Below are 14,930 nucleotides of genomic sequence, written 5' to 3'. Positions count from 1 at the left end.
GAGCACCTATTAAGACCGGAACGGCGCGCGGTGGGGTGGGTGGCCGACACGACGCCCGTCCGCCTTTGTCTTCCCGCAGTGCTTATCTTTACACACCGCTCTAGGTACTCGTTAAGGCTGAGTTGACCTAGGGGAAGCGGTTCAGCATTCGTCGCCGATGAGTGGGAGTAAGCATGCGCGCATACATGTCAACAGAGATCCTCCGTGCACGCCTTTAACAGAGTCTCGGGGAAGCGGCTGTCAGCGAGCACCTATTAAGGCCGGAACGGCTGACGAGGGAAGTGGTGCGGGCAGAACCACCCCCGGCCAGCCGCTTTGTCTACCTTGTGCAGATGTTTACGCACAGCGTCAGGTATTCACTTCAGGCTGAGTCGACCTACGGGAGAGCCGGACCCAGTTGTGATATCACTCGTCACTGATGTTTGCCTTGGCCGGGAATCGAACTCAGGCCGTCGGGTTCGTAGCGCAGTACACCAATCACTACGCCACCGCTCACACACAAATACAAAGACCCCCCGTATAGCCTTAATAGACTTGCGGGGCAAGTGCTGTTCCCTATGAAGGCCGGCACGGTACACGAGCGGGTGGGTGGCCAGCACCACGCCCGACCGCCTTTGTCTCCCAAGTGGTGAGTGATGCCAGAACCGCACACAAATTATGAGCGCGTGTTACTCGATGTTGCAAGTGTTTCTATACTACATATAGGCACACACACACGAGGTGACTAGGGTGCTACATGAGGGCAAAATACACCTTCAATATTTCTAGAACCTATGTTTGGTGTGCATCACGGGGTCGTGAGAAGTGGCAGCGGCTTGAGAGGGTGCCTTCATCTAGCAGTGGGTTGACCATGGCTGACGACGACGTTTGTCAATTCGAGAAGAAGAAGAATGCTTCGTGCATGCGGCACGACCCAGCAGGCACGACCCAGCAGGCACTTGATTCGCGTGCGATCCGTTTGTGTTGCATCCCCATAGTTTGCCGCTAGATGGCAGACGTGGCACGTGATAAAGAACGGCGTCACCCTTGCACAACTGCACATGAGAAAAGCGACACGTTCATACAATGACATCTGAGGCTTTTAATAAGTAAAATGTGTAGATTTGATTTGGTTGGGGGGAGGGGTGGGGGTTGGTTATTTAGCGTGTGCGTTTGAGAGATGGACTTCACGACGTTCGGTCACCGGTGGATGGAACATCGACTAGAACCAAAGGGGCAGCGCGGGAATTGGCGAGGACCACAACGGCAACACGGAATCCATTGCCCCCCCCCCCCCGCCTTGCCCCCCCCCCTTGCCCCCGCCTCCCGAAGAGTGACGCTGCCAATTGGTGACAGCGATGACGGTGGGGAACGTTCACGCAGTGGCGGAGTGGCTGCCATCAGGATATAAAGTACTCGGGCGTCTGATGCTTCAGCTCCTGCCAATGTCACTCGTGTTGAGAAGTTGGTTTTGGATGACAGGGGAGGAAGGAAGTAAGAGCGCACACGTCAGCTGCAAGAGGGATACGTGTGGGCGCAGTGAATTCAATAAATCGTCGGGACAAGTTGAACGTCGAAGAGGCGCGTGTGTGTGTCCCTGTAGTCACGCGGTGAAAGGCCATCATGTGAGCAGGGTTCACGTGTGTCGTCTCGTGCCATCGCCCACCAATGAAGCTGGGACGCGTTGATAATTGGTTTTTTACCCTTTTTATCTGGCAACAAAACTGACACCTTTTTACAAGGAGTCATGTTTGCATAGACGACAATACCTGCAGTCGTAATGCAAACAAAAAACATAACTCTGATAATGTATGCACTGTCCTTGAAGTTGAATGGTCCACACCCGAGACAGCTTTCCTTAAAAAAAGGTGTCAATTTTGTTGCCAGATAAAAAGGGTAAAAAAACAATTAGCATATTTTTCTACTGGCAAATCTGGGACGCGTTGTTGCGGAGCTGCAGAGCGCGAGTCGGACGCACGCAGATGCTCGAGACAAGAAACTAATTCAAGTCCCGACCTCCTGCTGGAAAGGTAACATGGACGGTTTGTTTGGGAGGACATGTAGTCTCAAAACAGTTGCCTGTACGAACATCGACTGTCACCAAGGTTCTTCACTCTGCGTCTCCGTGCTCCACGAAGACGCAGTGTGAAGAGGACGTCTGTTGGAGACGCCGTGGAACCGTTGACAAGGGGCGGGTGTTGGAGCACCGAAACGCGTGGTGGTGATGATGGCCACATCATCACCACCACGTGCCCCCTGACGGCCTTCACAGGTGCTCGCTAACACCACGTGGCCCAACAATCTATAAGACTGCTGGACATCTGTGAGAAAGAGCTTCATAGCTCATCGGATTCCTCCGGTATAAAGAGACGACAGAGTGTGTGTATGTATAAAGAAACTACAGAGTGTGTGTGTGTGTATATATAAGAGACTATACAAAGGGTGTATATATAGAGACTGTATTTGGGTTTTTCATGCCGCGCCTTGCATTGCTGCATAAAATACCAAATGTTGGCCAAGCCGCGGGCTTATTACAACCAGAATGCACATCGCAAGGTCACAGGGCAATGGGATTGCTTTGTTGACCTTTGCGGAAGCGTTAACCGCTCGGGGAAACGTTTGACGGCGCTATTATGAAATGTAAAAGGGAAAATGAACCGTAAAGGTCAGCTGCCGATGCGCTCTACGAATTGCAGAGGCGGGGCAAACGGCTCGACAGCGAGGGGCGGACCCGTAGCGTCGAAATGCGTAGTCCGGATTGTCGCCGCGAGAACCGGCAGGCGGTAGCGGCTCTCTCGGGGTGGAGGCTCGGAGGTGCAACGGCTGTGACGAACGAAACGTGAGCACTGGCGGATTATCCTCGTAGCGACAGCGGCTACTACATATGTGGTAGCTACCACATATCTGGTAGCTACTTTCAAGGGCCCCGCGCTAAATGCTTTTAAGCTATCAATTCCGGTTCAGTGATTCTGCACTTGCTCTATTACTATAGTACGATACCGCCTTCAACTTTACGAACGACCGGGTGTTAGCGATTTGTCGTATTATCTGGCTGCATAGCAAATGCAAAAATACAATAACTTAACTATGCAAGTTTAAAATGTGTTTGAATATTTGTGTGTTTTATAACATATCCTAGAGGCCCTGCACTAGCTTCATCCGGCACTGCATGTGGAGGAGTTTGTCTAGGGGGGGTGGAGAATGAAACGTGGTGTTTCTCGCCACGGCTCTAGTCTTGTCCGCGTTGTTCAAGATCGACACTCTGCCTCGGACCAAACCCACTCAAATACGCAACAGCAAATTCCACGTCTGTCCAGAGACGGTGTCGCAGACGAAGCAATGAGACCCACTGGCCAAGGGACATTTCTCGCTCGAATTGCTTATCCTCCTTGGAAAGGCAAATACAACTACGAAGGGGGGCACGTGCTTTAATGGGCGCACCGCATTGCGCAGATCCGTGTAGAGAAACAGGGAACTGGAGCTGTGTAAATAATGTAGAATGCAAAGTAAATATTTTTTATGAACTAAAACATTAAAATATTTAAAGGGCAGGTTACCAAGACGAGAGTTGGAGTGGCGCCTAGAATTCAGCAGCCCGGGGGAAAACCAAACCCATCGCCGGGATTATATTATTATTGTTATAGCTACGCTGGTTTTACTCAGAGAAGCCTCTCTGAGTCACGAGGATTCTTCAGTTGTGACCTGCCAAGTGTTGTTGTTGTTATTGTTGTTTTTTGTTGCAGGAGGGGGAGGGGTGTTGCTGCTGCCGTGTGAAATCCCAATTGAGTCATTTGCAGGCAATTATTCAGCATTTAAATGCACGGCCAATACCGGTTACATTGTATATGTATACTGTCACGTTACTGTGTATCTATTTATTTAGCTATTAGCTACGAGGAGCAACTGGAGAAGCAACGCAGAACAGGGGAGAACAAACGTCATACAGAACAGCGCCTGCCCAGGCCAAGGATCGAACCCAGGCCCTTCTTGCTGCCACGATTTTGTAAGAGGCCGGATGCCAACTTTACAAAAAAATGTATCTGGAGATTGTCACCCAAAGTAGAGGGGTCAGAGACACACACAAAGAGGGACGACCTCTCTAAATGTGTGTGCTGTGGGAAAGGTTAATTGCCCGAAACGTCGCCTATTGTATGTTCCCTCATGAGGCCACACGGTGCTCTTGACGAACGCGTTGAGTGTAATGTTGAAAACGTGTCGCTGCTATAGAAGCAGCTTTTGCAGGGATGCATATTCCAGACGCGTCTTTGGCACGGGTGCAAACTCGACGTGGCATCTCCAAAGTGACGCATTGCACATGACGCACACATCGCACATTAGGCAAATCTGGTACCGTACATTCGCCATGCAGCTAATTGCGCTCACGCGATACACTGTAGCCTGCCAATGCGGCATCGTTACGTTCTGCAGGTACGTGCAGCCGGCGGCTATATATCAGCGTTACCACATCATCCGTGGAAACGATATATTAATAATGAATCCTGCCCTTCCAGACGTTCACAATCATCGTTACATTGCGCAAGCGACCGCTTGAGGCTAATTGGCAGGCGCGGTTGAAACTGATCACATCTGGAGAGGTATAACACCTCGCGGAAGCGGAGCAGTGAATCAAACCCGCGTCTCCGCGTGCACCATCGCGCCTCGGTAACATCATCACACGCGCATCATCACAAAGACAAAGATGCCCCGTGTAGCCTTAACAGACTGCTGGGGCAAGTGCTGTTAGCGAGCACCTATGAAGGCCGGCACGGCACACGAGGGGGTGGGTGGCTAGCACCACGCCCTCCCGCCTTTGTCTCCCCAGTGGCGATGTTTACACACCGCAACAGGTACTCATTTGAGGCTGAGTCGACCTAGGGGAGGCCCAGGGCTGATTCAGATAATCGTCATCGGTGTTGGTCGTGAGCGTGAATCGAACTCGGATGGCCAGGTATGTACCGCAGCGCGCGAACCGCTACACCACCGCTCCCCATATCATCACACGCATCTCCGATTTGCAATGTACATAACTTAACATGTACATTGCAAACAATGTTCTCGAAAGGCCGAGTGCAAATCGTGAATTTGTCTCCGAAAACCCAATCACGTAATAGAAAAGGCGAAGTGCGCATTTAATTCATCACAAATGGATCATGAGAATTGTTATTTTGCAGTTGAACCCAGGTGTTTAATAAGCTCGTTCTGCAATGTCCCTGTCTGGGTCTCCCCGTCCCACGTAGCCAACGCCGTCTAATCTGTTACCGTTCACTGACAGCAGTGTCCAACCTCATCGTCATTGCTACCTGCGCGAGACGAAACATTACAAGTCGCTATGTCATGCCATTCGTGTGTGACTGGGGCTTGATCTGCCTTGGAGAAAACTCGTGGCAAGACAACCGTAGGATGGGGTAAGAGGCCGATTGTGGGGGGGGGGGGTAATAAGGCCTTCATGGATGACGATGATGTCGATGCGGTGGCGAGGAGATGTCACCTTCCTCGCCTGCCATGCAGCCCATGGGTTCGATCCCCGACCCTGACGATGCCTGCTCGATATTTGGAGTCCGCGCGTTTTCTCTCTCCCCGTGGTGGTCGTCCCGAAGTGTTTCCCTCCCTCCTCCACGTCGAGAAACAACACGCGTCACAATGCCTCGGTGGCTACGATAGATGTCCACGTGTGGTGGCGATAATGATGACATCAGTAACTTCGGTGGTGAGCTATCATCACGTTCGGCCAGGTGGCAAACAGCTGAGAGCTTCACCTGGTAGAAAATAAAAGCTTCAAAGGCTCGTGGCGCTCATCACACGTGGTTCGCCCGTCGCGCTGCAGACAGCAGGAACGGCAACAGCAGATGCCTCGTTTCGGGGGCACCAATCCTGGCACCTCAAGCCGATCGTGGCGTATGGCATCGCCTGCGTGAGCACCGGCATCAGGGCCTCTTACCCCACCCGACCCTACATTACTTAAATAACCGTGTTGTGTATATGATAACAAACACATGGTAATACAAACGTCATTTCTCTACTGGCATAGGCATTCGCGGTTGTGCTGTACATCTCTGCAATGTGTTCTTCGGGTCGTACCGCGGGTTGTTCGGCACGATGTCCGACGTTTTGCTCCACGTGCTCATCCCCTCTTAGTCACGTGTCCTGCTCAAGCCAACTTACATTTCCCGAATAATCTGAACTGCGTCTTTAACCTGCGTGTGTTCTCCAATGCGTGGGTTCGTCTTTCTTTTATCACTCCGATGCATTCCCGGATGTTGGTCATCACCAATAATAAGATACTGATGTATGCATAGCGAGGTTACGGATTTGCCACACACACATTGTACTTAAATGTAGTTGGGACTCTGCACTACAGGCAGTAGTTCAGTACAGGGACTCCTCTACTTACGAACGAGTTTGGTTCAAGAGGTCTGTTCGTAAGTCGATCTGTTCGTAAGGAGAACTTACTCCTGTCGATTCCAAACATTTTCTACATGCGCACTAAACACGGGCGAATGGCTTTAAAAGTTGTATAATCTCCTGTAGATGCCACTGGTTCTTCATGTTCTTCAAATAGAGATGCCACTGCTTCTTCATGTGGCAGCTACATGACATACGGACATGTTTGTTCGTATCTTTGAAAGTTCACAAGTCGAATGTTCGTAAGCAGGAGTCCCTGTGGTGTACTCATGTCTTGCAGCCCCCCGGCTCTCGCATAAACATTATACTGTATAATGTAAACAAAAACTTTGCTCTTTTTCACCAATGGGTTTGAAGGATGGTAGCAAGTGTTGTCTTGTTAAACTATGCCTTTAAAACTGAAAACGACTTACCTGCAGTACCTTTATTTAAATACACTGTCGAAAAAATAATTTACACCCCTCTGTCAATCATGGTGTGTCTCAGTGTGGATTTGTGAACACACTTTGTAAACAGGACATAAAATAGTCCGCGTTTTCAATGCGCTGTTCATATTGTAACAAGCGTTCATGCCAATGTTACTCTACAGAGTAGTGGGTCGCCACTCCTCTTATCCGCATTGATACGAGCGGTATGTGGGGACTATGACTTAACCGCTAAAAACCTATCTGCACAGATGCATACGGACAAGAGAAGTATTATCAAACAGGAAGAATTAACGATGCAACGCATATCTGTTAAATATCTGCAGGTAATAGGATTGTCATCGATTGATCCTGGCTGCAGACATTGGTAGGTCACAAATAATAATGAAGATAAGAGATCAATTTCACTGTATTATGAATACCGTTGTGATAAATAAAGGACTTAAGTCGTGTAGGCAGTTTGAGCCGCTTTGCATAAGACTTGTGATCCTGCCCATGCCCGAGCATGGAGCACATTCGCTTGTTCAGCTGCGGGTGGACACGACACGACAACGGAACGATCCGCGCCAGGTGAGTCGCGGCGTTCATGTGCGCGGTGGGACGGAGTCGCCAAACAGAAATTAATTAATTACGATTTTGACTTCCGTTTATTCGGGACCACGGGGTCCCGCCATGAGGCTCCTTTGCTGTGGCGCTCTCGTCGGGTTGCCAGTAATCTGGCGCCCTCTGCGGGAACGAGGGCGGCAATGCCCCCTCGCTTGATGCGGGTTCGGTTTGTGCGATTTAGGGTTGACATTTCTCGTGAAATGTTTGTTAAAACGCCAAAGTAAAAACGTCTGGTGACCACTTGCCCAGTGTCCTTCGCATTGACAGTTCCAGAGCGAGAATTTGGTTAAAATGAATTCCCCATTGCCATGGCAGGGTCTAGTATCGCTACAAGACAATGGAGTGTTTACTGCTCTCACGAAGTGGTGTAAAACCAATAAGTGGTGGTATCTATTTTACACACCCCAACGGGGGAGGATGATTACAATAAGTCAACCCTGGCCATGACATAAACACACCATATTTTGATGCAGAGCCGCACTGTCTCCTGATCTTGATGTAAAAGTTACCCCACGTAATCTGTGCAAAACATAATCTTAAACCTACAAGGCTCTCTTATGTTTTAAAACGTAACATTTACATTTTGCACAGGACGAAAACACCCATCTCATATCACACACGTCAATCGGGAAATGATACGTAGAACTTATTTCGCGCCGTACGTTGCCGACCGTGCTTATCGGAAGTGCAGGGATTGGACTAAAAACGAAACTGAACATGAACGCCAACGATTTTAATTCACTCATCCCATGCTGACAATGCAAGCAGCTGAACTGCCACTAGCTGTTACCGTTACTCTTTGGTTCTTTCGGTAAAGTCACGTAGGTAGAAAAATAAAATAAAAAATAATCTATCACGACGTTTCGATCGCAACACAAGCGGTTGTCCTCAGGCAGAAAAAATAATCCCACCTGACTACCGCTTGTGTTGCGATCGAAATGTCGTGATAGATTATTTTATTTTTCTACCTACGTGACTTTACCAAAAGAACCAAAGAGTATGGATTCCTGCAGTGACGAAAGCTTCAAATCAAGATTGAGCTGTTAGTGTATTTATTTCCAAAGTTAAACAAAAAAATCTTTACAACGTACAGCATTACAGTACAAAAAAAATACTATCCTCAAGTTAACTGTTGTAAATTCATATTCCAAAAGAGAACTTCCCAAACACCAGTCTCTATGCCCGTCTCTGCTCCGCTTGCTAATCTTCTGCAGTGAAAAATGTAACAGGTCGTCACGACACGTGGCCATGTTTAAACATGAGAATCTGCAGCATAAAAACTGGTTTGAGAATTCCTGTTCAACAAAACCTCAACACCTTTACATAAAAACAATGCTCCCAATTTGTGTGAAATGTTGGTGTTTAAAAAACCGTAACGTTCAAAGGCTCGACAAGCAGACACTGGCGCAAGGCTTCGTTTAATAGTGGCGAAAGGAAAGGGGTCCATTGTGGTCATCAACATTGTGCCGTCAGCCTCAAAGGTTGCGAGTTCGATTCCCGTTTATAATGGTGATTGTTTTTTACAGTATTGACTTCTGTATCGTCTGTTGAGGGCATCCCCAGTGTCAGCTAAGTGTGATCACGTCTATTACTGCCCATAACACAGGTTTTTTTGGGTTAGATCGCGTAGAAATAAATGTGTCATTAAACTCGCCACCACCCGACACTGCCAATTATTAAGGTTTGTCACGTATACAGAACATGCCAATTCTGTTTACATGACAAACCTTACTAGAAGGCTGTCGGGTGGTGGCGGGTTTAACGACACATTTATATACTTACGCGATCTAACCCAAAAAACCTGTATCCTGGATGATATTGGTCGCAAAAGCCTACGTGTTAAACTGTCTATATCTGTGGTCATGCAACGGTGTGGAATCCAACTTGCTCTGATGTATGTCGAGCTTCTTCCGCACCGCACGTAGCATCCAGTGCGAATCGGAGGTGTAAAGACCGTAGGGATTTGACACAGAGCATAACTGACGAATGTGCAACACGTGGAGCTAACACAATTGGGTTTATTTCAAAATAAATGCCTGCAACTAAGTTTATTTACGAATCGACCAATTCATTTTAAGTGGTCTTACGACCGACATAAACGGGACGTGCAACATCCGCTTCGCAGCAGATGGCAAACATTTGTCAGGATCGCCAAGACAATTCTGGAATTTAAAAATCTCGACTCCGTTGTAAATAACATTCCATTCGCACGGCTCCTCTACATTCTAAGCACGCCGCTGCTCAGTGAACCAGTGAGCCCCGAGTCCACAGCCCACAACCTCACCAGAGGTGTTATCCCAGATGCAGCCGAACACGATATAAACATAAGAAAATGCTTGGAGGTGGGCCCGGTGGCTCAGAGGTCAGAGCACGGAATCAGCACTGCTGACGAACAAACTTGGGTTCAAATCCAGGTTGCAGCCACCTGCGATTGAATCGGGTTCTCAAGTAGTACTGAAATTGATGGTCTCAACCAGGTCACCAACAAATGCACCATGATATACAGGACTAAATTTAGTTCTGCACATAATTTGGATACATACCAGCTGCAAGAATGAAAAAAACGTCGGTTTGCTTGTCGGGCAATGAACGCTACCAATCGGTGGCTGGCAAAGTGCTGCCCTCTACTGTGCGGATCAAGGTGCCCCCGAAGGGATCTCGGAGGTAGCTCTTGCGCAATCGTTGCATCACCGTGCCCACAGGCCTTCTGTCTCGTGGACGTGACACCGCTCGCACAACCGAGATAACGCGAGGGAGAAATATAAGAGACTCCTCAACATGGAAAATGTATGTGGCTGCAAGTTGAGATCCCCGTTGTGGAATGACTCTGTCCGTCTTCATCTCTGAGGTTGATCAAATCAGAAGTAATTATTGGAAAATTGACCATGCAGAGCTGAATGAGGAATTTCCAAAAATGCCTTGGGGTTGCCACCTGAGATCGGCACCATTCCACTCTCGTTGGTAAGAGTTGGAAGGTAAAAAATAAATACAACTATTTCACGTAGAACAATCATCATACCCAGATCCTGACTGCCACTGCGCAAGAACCTGTTTATGCTAGTTGTAAAGAGGAACAAATTCACAACCGATGTGGTTGCTTTCCCTATCCGGCCATAATGTTTTGAGTATTGACCGATTTCGTGAGCTTCTAAGCTGCCGTTGTGTGCGAAATTCACAATACTTTTGAGGGCTGCAAAGCGGCAAGCGTGGTGATCTCCACGAGATTCTCTATCGGCTGAGAGCGATGCAGCAGTCCACCCCTCCCCCAGTCCCCCACCGTGCGTGTGATCACCCAGCATACACCAACGCCGCCAACACACCAGCACGTTGGTCTGCAAACCTGCACCGCGTTAATTTGGGTCCTGCAGATTTGGGGAAGACAGAAAAAGGTCTCATAAAAAAACCTAAACACAGAAAAACTTGCATTTATTTTTTTACAACTTAAACATATATATTTAAAATATTACGTGTGTAATTTTAAAACCGCTTGCTTCAAACATGCGATCGTAACGCGACGTGCCACCACTTCTCGTGACATCACACCTTGTTTTCCACGCCCCCTTCCTCCTCCCCATCCACGTGGGTCATCAGCTCCGCCACGTTCTTCTCCAGGTCGTCGATCCGCGAGTTCATTTCGTCGAGTGAGCGCGAGCGCCGCGGTTAAGGAAGGACACGGTCACAGCAACTGCTCACACGCACGCACTCGTGCATGGACCTGACAGCTCGAATCGTAGGACTGTGCGGTCAGGCCCAATTGTATAAGATGTATACGCTGCCATGGTTCAGAACTCCCACGTAAAATTCAATCACAACAGAAGCATTCCTCGTGTGTGACAGACAAAACCAATTATGTATGTTTTTTTATCATTAAAGAAGCTTTCAACTAATACAGGACAGCACGGGACACGATGTAGGGACCTAACTACAAGATAAACAATGATTTCTGCTTGGAATTGATGAGTGTGATGATGACGACGATCACGAGGCAGACAACATATTTGTCTAAAGGAGACATTTCTGCCGCCTCTAAAGAAGCAAACACTTCCACATGAAGGATATTCCTGCCGAGGATTTGATCCGACATGGCCTGAAACTTCTCCTGCATTTGCTGCAAGAGGTTCTCCACCTGAAACAAAAATTCCAGAATTTAGGGCGTCAGCGTCTGCAATGTGTGTTGCTGGCCAACCGGGACCAGGCTCAAAGAGCTTCCATGACTGACACACGTGGTGTTGGAGGCGTTCTCGCTGCGGAGGATTGACAAAGATCAGTTGATAATCAGTGGTTCTAAACCGCATTGCACGTGACGACACGTCACGAGTGCCGAGATAAATTTGTGTTTTTTGCTCCATGGTTTTGAACAGATGAAAAGGCGAAATGCATTACAATGCCCCCCCCCCTACCTACCCCTCGTGAACTTTCAGCGCTGGTGTAGAGGACTTAGTTGCTGCTAAGCAACTGCGCGTACCAACACGCGTCCTAGAAACAGCAACCCAAAGTAACCCGTTGTTATCGATCATTGTTTTTGTTGTGAAACACACAATTTTTTTACATATGTAAACGTCTCGTGCTGCCAAGACGCCACCACTCTCTGTCAATCCACTGCTAGACTAGAGGCCTCTCCACAGCGTGTCGGGCAGGGAGGGTTGTTTGGCCATACTTCACCGTGCTGGTCAGTGTGGGTTGAAGGGGAGAGTCGTGTGACCAGCTGCATGGCATCGCCACGAGTTATGAGAGCAGCACTCAGGGGGTGTTTTAGTTTTACTCATTTCGCTGCGGGCCCCGCGGAAATCGGAGTAAATTCAGTGGCGATTTCGCGAAAAGTATCGCAAAGGCCGATGCCTTCAGCAAATCAACCCCAACGTCTTCGTCCATAACTTGTTCACATCCCCGTATTCGAGTTACTACAGTGATTGTTATTGTGTTAGTACCGTATTAGTACGAACGCAGTAGCCACATCGCTACTTAGACCTTCATTTTGCGATAAGTCCCCATGACATCATCGCTGTATCACCATTCACTGTCCCCTTCACTTTTAACCAATGCCAACACTTTCACATATAACGTCATTTTTACGAATTCTTTACTCAGTATTAAACACAAACGTACGTCGACAATAACATGACACACATTAAAATCGTATTAATAGGATCGATAACGAAGCAGGAAGGGCTAGCAGAGGCAGCCGAGCCGAGCGCGGGGCCCCCGGGCACGCAGCGCCAGGCAAGACGGGGGGGTAGGGGTACACCGACAACGACTAGGCCGCAACACGGAACTTTGAACTCCGAACAAAGCTTCGTTGCTTCGAGAAAACAACAACGAGCGGCAACGCGAGCGCTCTTACGACAGTGGCGACTTCTTGCACCGACTTAGAATCGGTGTCGGCCATCCGCTCCTCGGGTTTGGCGGCTTCAAGGCGCTCGCGGTTCGATGAGTCTCAGGGGGATGCCGCCACCGATGCCGCCGCCGCCGCCGAACAACTTCCTAGGCCGGGCGCGCCCACAAGGAGGCGCTCGTTCCCTCGCGTCCCGATTGGTCCGTCGAGCTGCTCACGCGCCACGTTCCAACCAATCGCGCGCCACGTCGTGCGGCTCGCGGCTCGCGAGCCCCTTGGCCAATGAGCGCGCCGTGGTAGACGCGACCGCGTGCCGGTGATGTGGATTTGAATATCTATACACACACACAGCACGATGATCTGTGAAGTTATTTTTCACGGATGTCCGGTATTTGTTGGGGGCGAGTTGGTGGATGAGCGTTGTTGTTGGTGATGTTGACGGTGGTGGTCTCGTGTGGCAAATGAGAGCGACTATTAAGAGATGATTCGGTGCCAAGTGGTTTCCCCCCCCCACTTTTCAATTGCTCGTTTACCATCTTGCTGGTGGGTGGATCAGCTGGAAGGGTGGATAGATGAGTTGGTTGATGGGGTGGATGGATGAGTTGGTTGATGGGTGAGTTGATGGGTGAGTTAGTGAAAGGATAGATGAATACGTGGGTGGAGGAGTTATGGGTGGATATATGAGTTGGTGAGTTGATAGGCGAGTTTGTGGGTGGGTATTTGAGTAGGTGGGTACACTTTGCTCACATCATCATGTGAGCAACACTGTTTGCTGTACTGCCTCCAGGTGCAATGGAGTACATGTGTACTAAACCAGTTATTTGGTGCGTTCGCAGTGGTGCACAAATAACGTTGACCTTTAGCTGGTTCTGAAACGCCGATCTTTATTTTAAACACACGTGAAGCATCACAATGCCATGGCCAAGTGGAGGCGTCCGAGCACGTTGCTTTCCCCAGCCACGTGCATGTCCTGTGTCCATGACGATCCATTCATGACTGGGGCTACAGACGACTCGAAGGCTCACAAATGTGGGAACGATTCGTGTAATGTACCACTTCTCTAATGGGGGTTCCCACTCTCATGTGCCTCTTTTGGAACGGTCCATGGTTTACGCTTTTCGCAAGCGACAGCATACATTTCTAGAGCAAACGCAACACTTGCCGAGAGAATTGAGACCCACCCCTGTACAAGAAATGGTTTCGCCCAACTGCAGCACAGCAGCCTTGGGGAAACCATACCACGTTTTGTAAAAGGGGGTTCGGTCTAATTCCATCGCAGAAGGCAGTCGATAGTTTAGAAATATATTTAGACAATGTATATAATTGTAAAACTGTACACTTATGCTAAAAATAAGCAAAACACTTTCTGTAATGAGGCAGTTTGCATATTTACACGGCTCTTGTGTAGGTTTAAGAGTGACGATACTTTTTTTTTTAACGATCACCTTCTTACACACTTGTACTCGTTATGAATGTACGATCCATCTGCCATTGGTGACACAGACAGCAGATGCTTGTGACGTTGTTGTTGTTGCTGCAAAGTTAACCAAAAGCACGCAGTCATCAAACAGCTGGCGGAGAACGGAACTTCGCAGGTAACATTCCCGGCTATAAAACGAGGCAGCGATTGCCTTCTCTATGTTTCAGCAAAATGCGTTGGAAACGAAACGAACTCGCCGCGTTGTTTTCCTGAAAAATAAGACCAAAACTCGAAATACATTTTATAACATTTGAGCAAGTTGCTCTTTTTGTGCGCACCTTCGGAATGACACGGAGAGTTGCCGACAGGTCGTATTGTTTATTGTGCGAGTGCGGAAGCAGCACTGCCAACACAGCCCCCCCCCCGCCTGTCACCGGATATTTGCATTCATTGGGCACTCGCTTACATGGCTCGCCACCTCAAACGCGCCTCGGCATCACGTCATCTCATCTCAAGGGACCCCTCCCCGCCCTCGTTGTGGATGTCGCCGTGCGGCCCAATGCGACTCGCCACCGGTCCGCACGCGCGCGTTCGTGTTCCAGTAATGGCTTGGTAAAGCAAAGCAGTTAATAATTTCTGTGTTGTAATGGCAATTTAGAAATTTGCGGATATAATGACGCTGGCACACAGTGGCAGCAGAGCTATGTTAAACTTTGCAAAACATCTGTGCACAAAAATATCTTTCTTGCTCATCGGATTCCTCCAG

General features: G+C 48.8%; 1 protein-coding gene across 1 annotated transcript; it reads right to left on the bottom strand.

The window, feature by feature from the left end:
• Positions 1-8,812: 8,812 nt before the first annotated feature.
• HSBP1 (heat shock factor binding protein 1) lies at positions 8,813-12,906 on the bottom strand. The gene is made up of 4 exons (XM_078879522.1): positions 12,754-12,906; positions 11,472-11,538; positions 10,956-11,053; positions 8,813-10,774 (listed from the first exon to the last, which is right to left on the bottom strand). Exons 1-4 carry the CDS (start codon positions 12,796-12,798, stop codon positions 10,763-10,765), a joined length of 222 nt encoding a protein of 73 aa, XP_078735648.1. The 5' UTR covers positions 12,799-12,906; the 3' UTR covers positions 8,813-10,762.
• Between the last annotated feature and the right edge of the window lie 2,024 nt (positions 12,907-14,930).

This window comes from Lampetra fluviatilis, chromosome 54, assembly GCF_964198595.1.
Source record: "Lampetra fluviatilis chromosome 54, kcLamFluv1.1, whole genome shotgun sequence".
In the NCBI taxonomy this organism is placed as follows: domain Eukaryota; kingdom Metazoa; phylum Chordata; class Hyperoartia; order Petromyzontiformes; family Petromyzontidae; genus Lampetra; species Lampetra fluviatilis.
The sequence above is the reverse complement of the archived record's forward strand: the minus strand, read 5'-3'. Positions and strand labels throughout refer to the sequence as shown.

What these genes read in the sequence shown, in the direction of transcription:
- HSBP1 (XM_078879522.1), bottom strand. Translation starts at nt 12,798, where the DNA reads ATGGCCGACACCGATTCTAAGTCGGTGCAAGAAGTCGCCACTGTC. An exon ending in TGCAAGAAGTCGCCACTGTC is followed by an intron (nt 11,539 to 12,753) that starts GTAAGAGCGCTC and finishes TTTTTGTTTCAG; the next exon opens with GTGGAGAACCTCTTGCAGCA. An exon ending in GGATCAAATCCTCGGCAGGA is followed by an intron (nt 11,054 to 11,471) that starts ATATCCTTCATG and finishes GCTCGCGCTCAC; the next exon opens with TCGACGAAATGAACTCGCGG.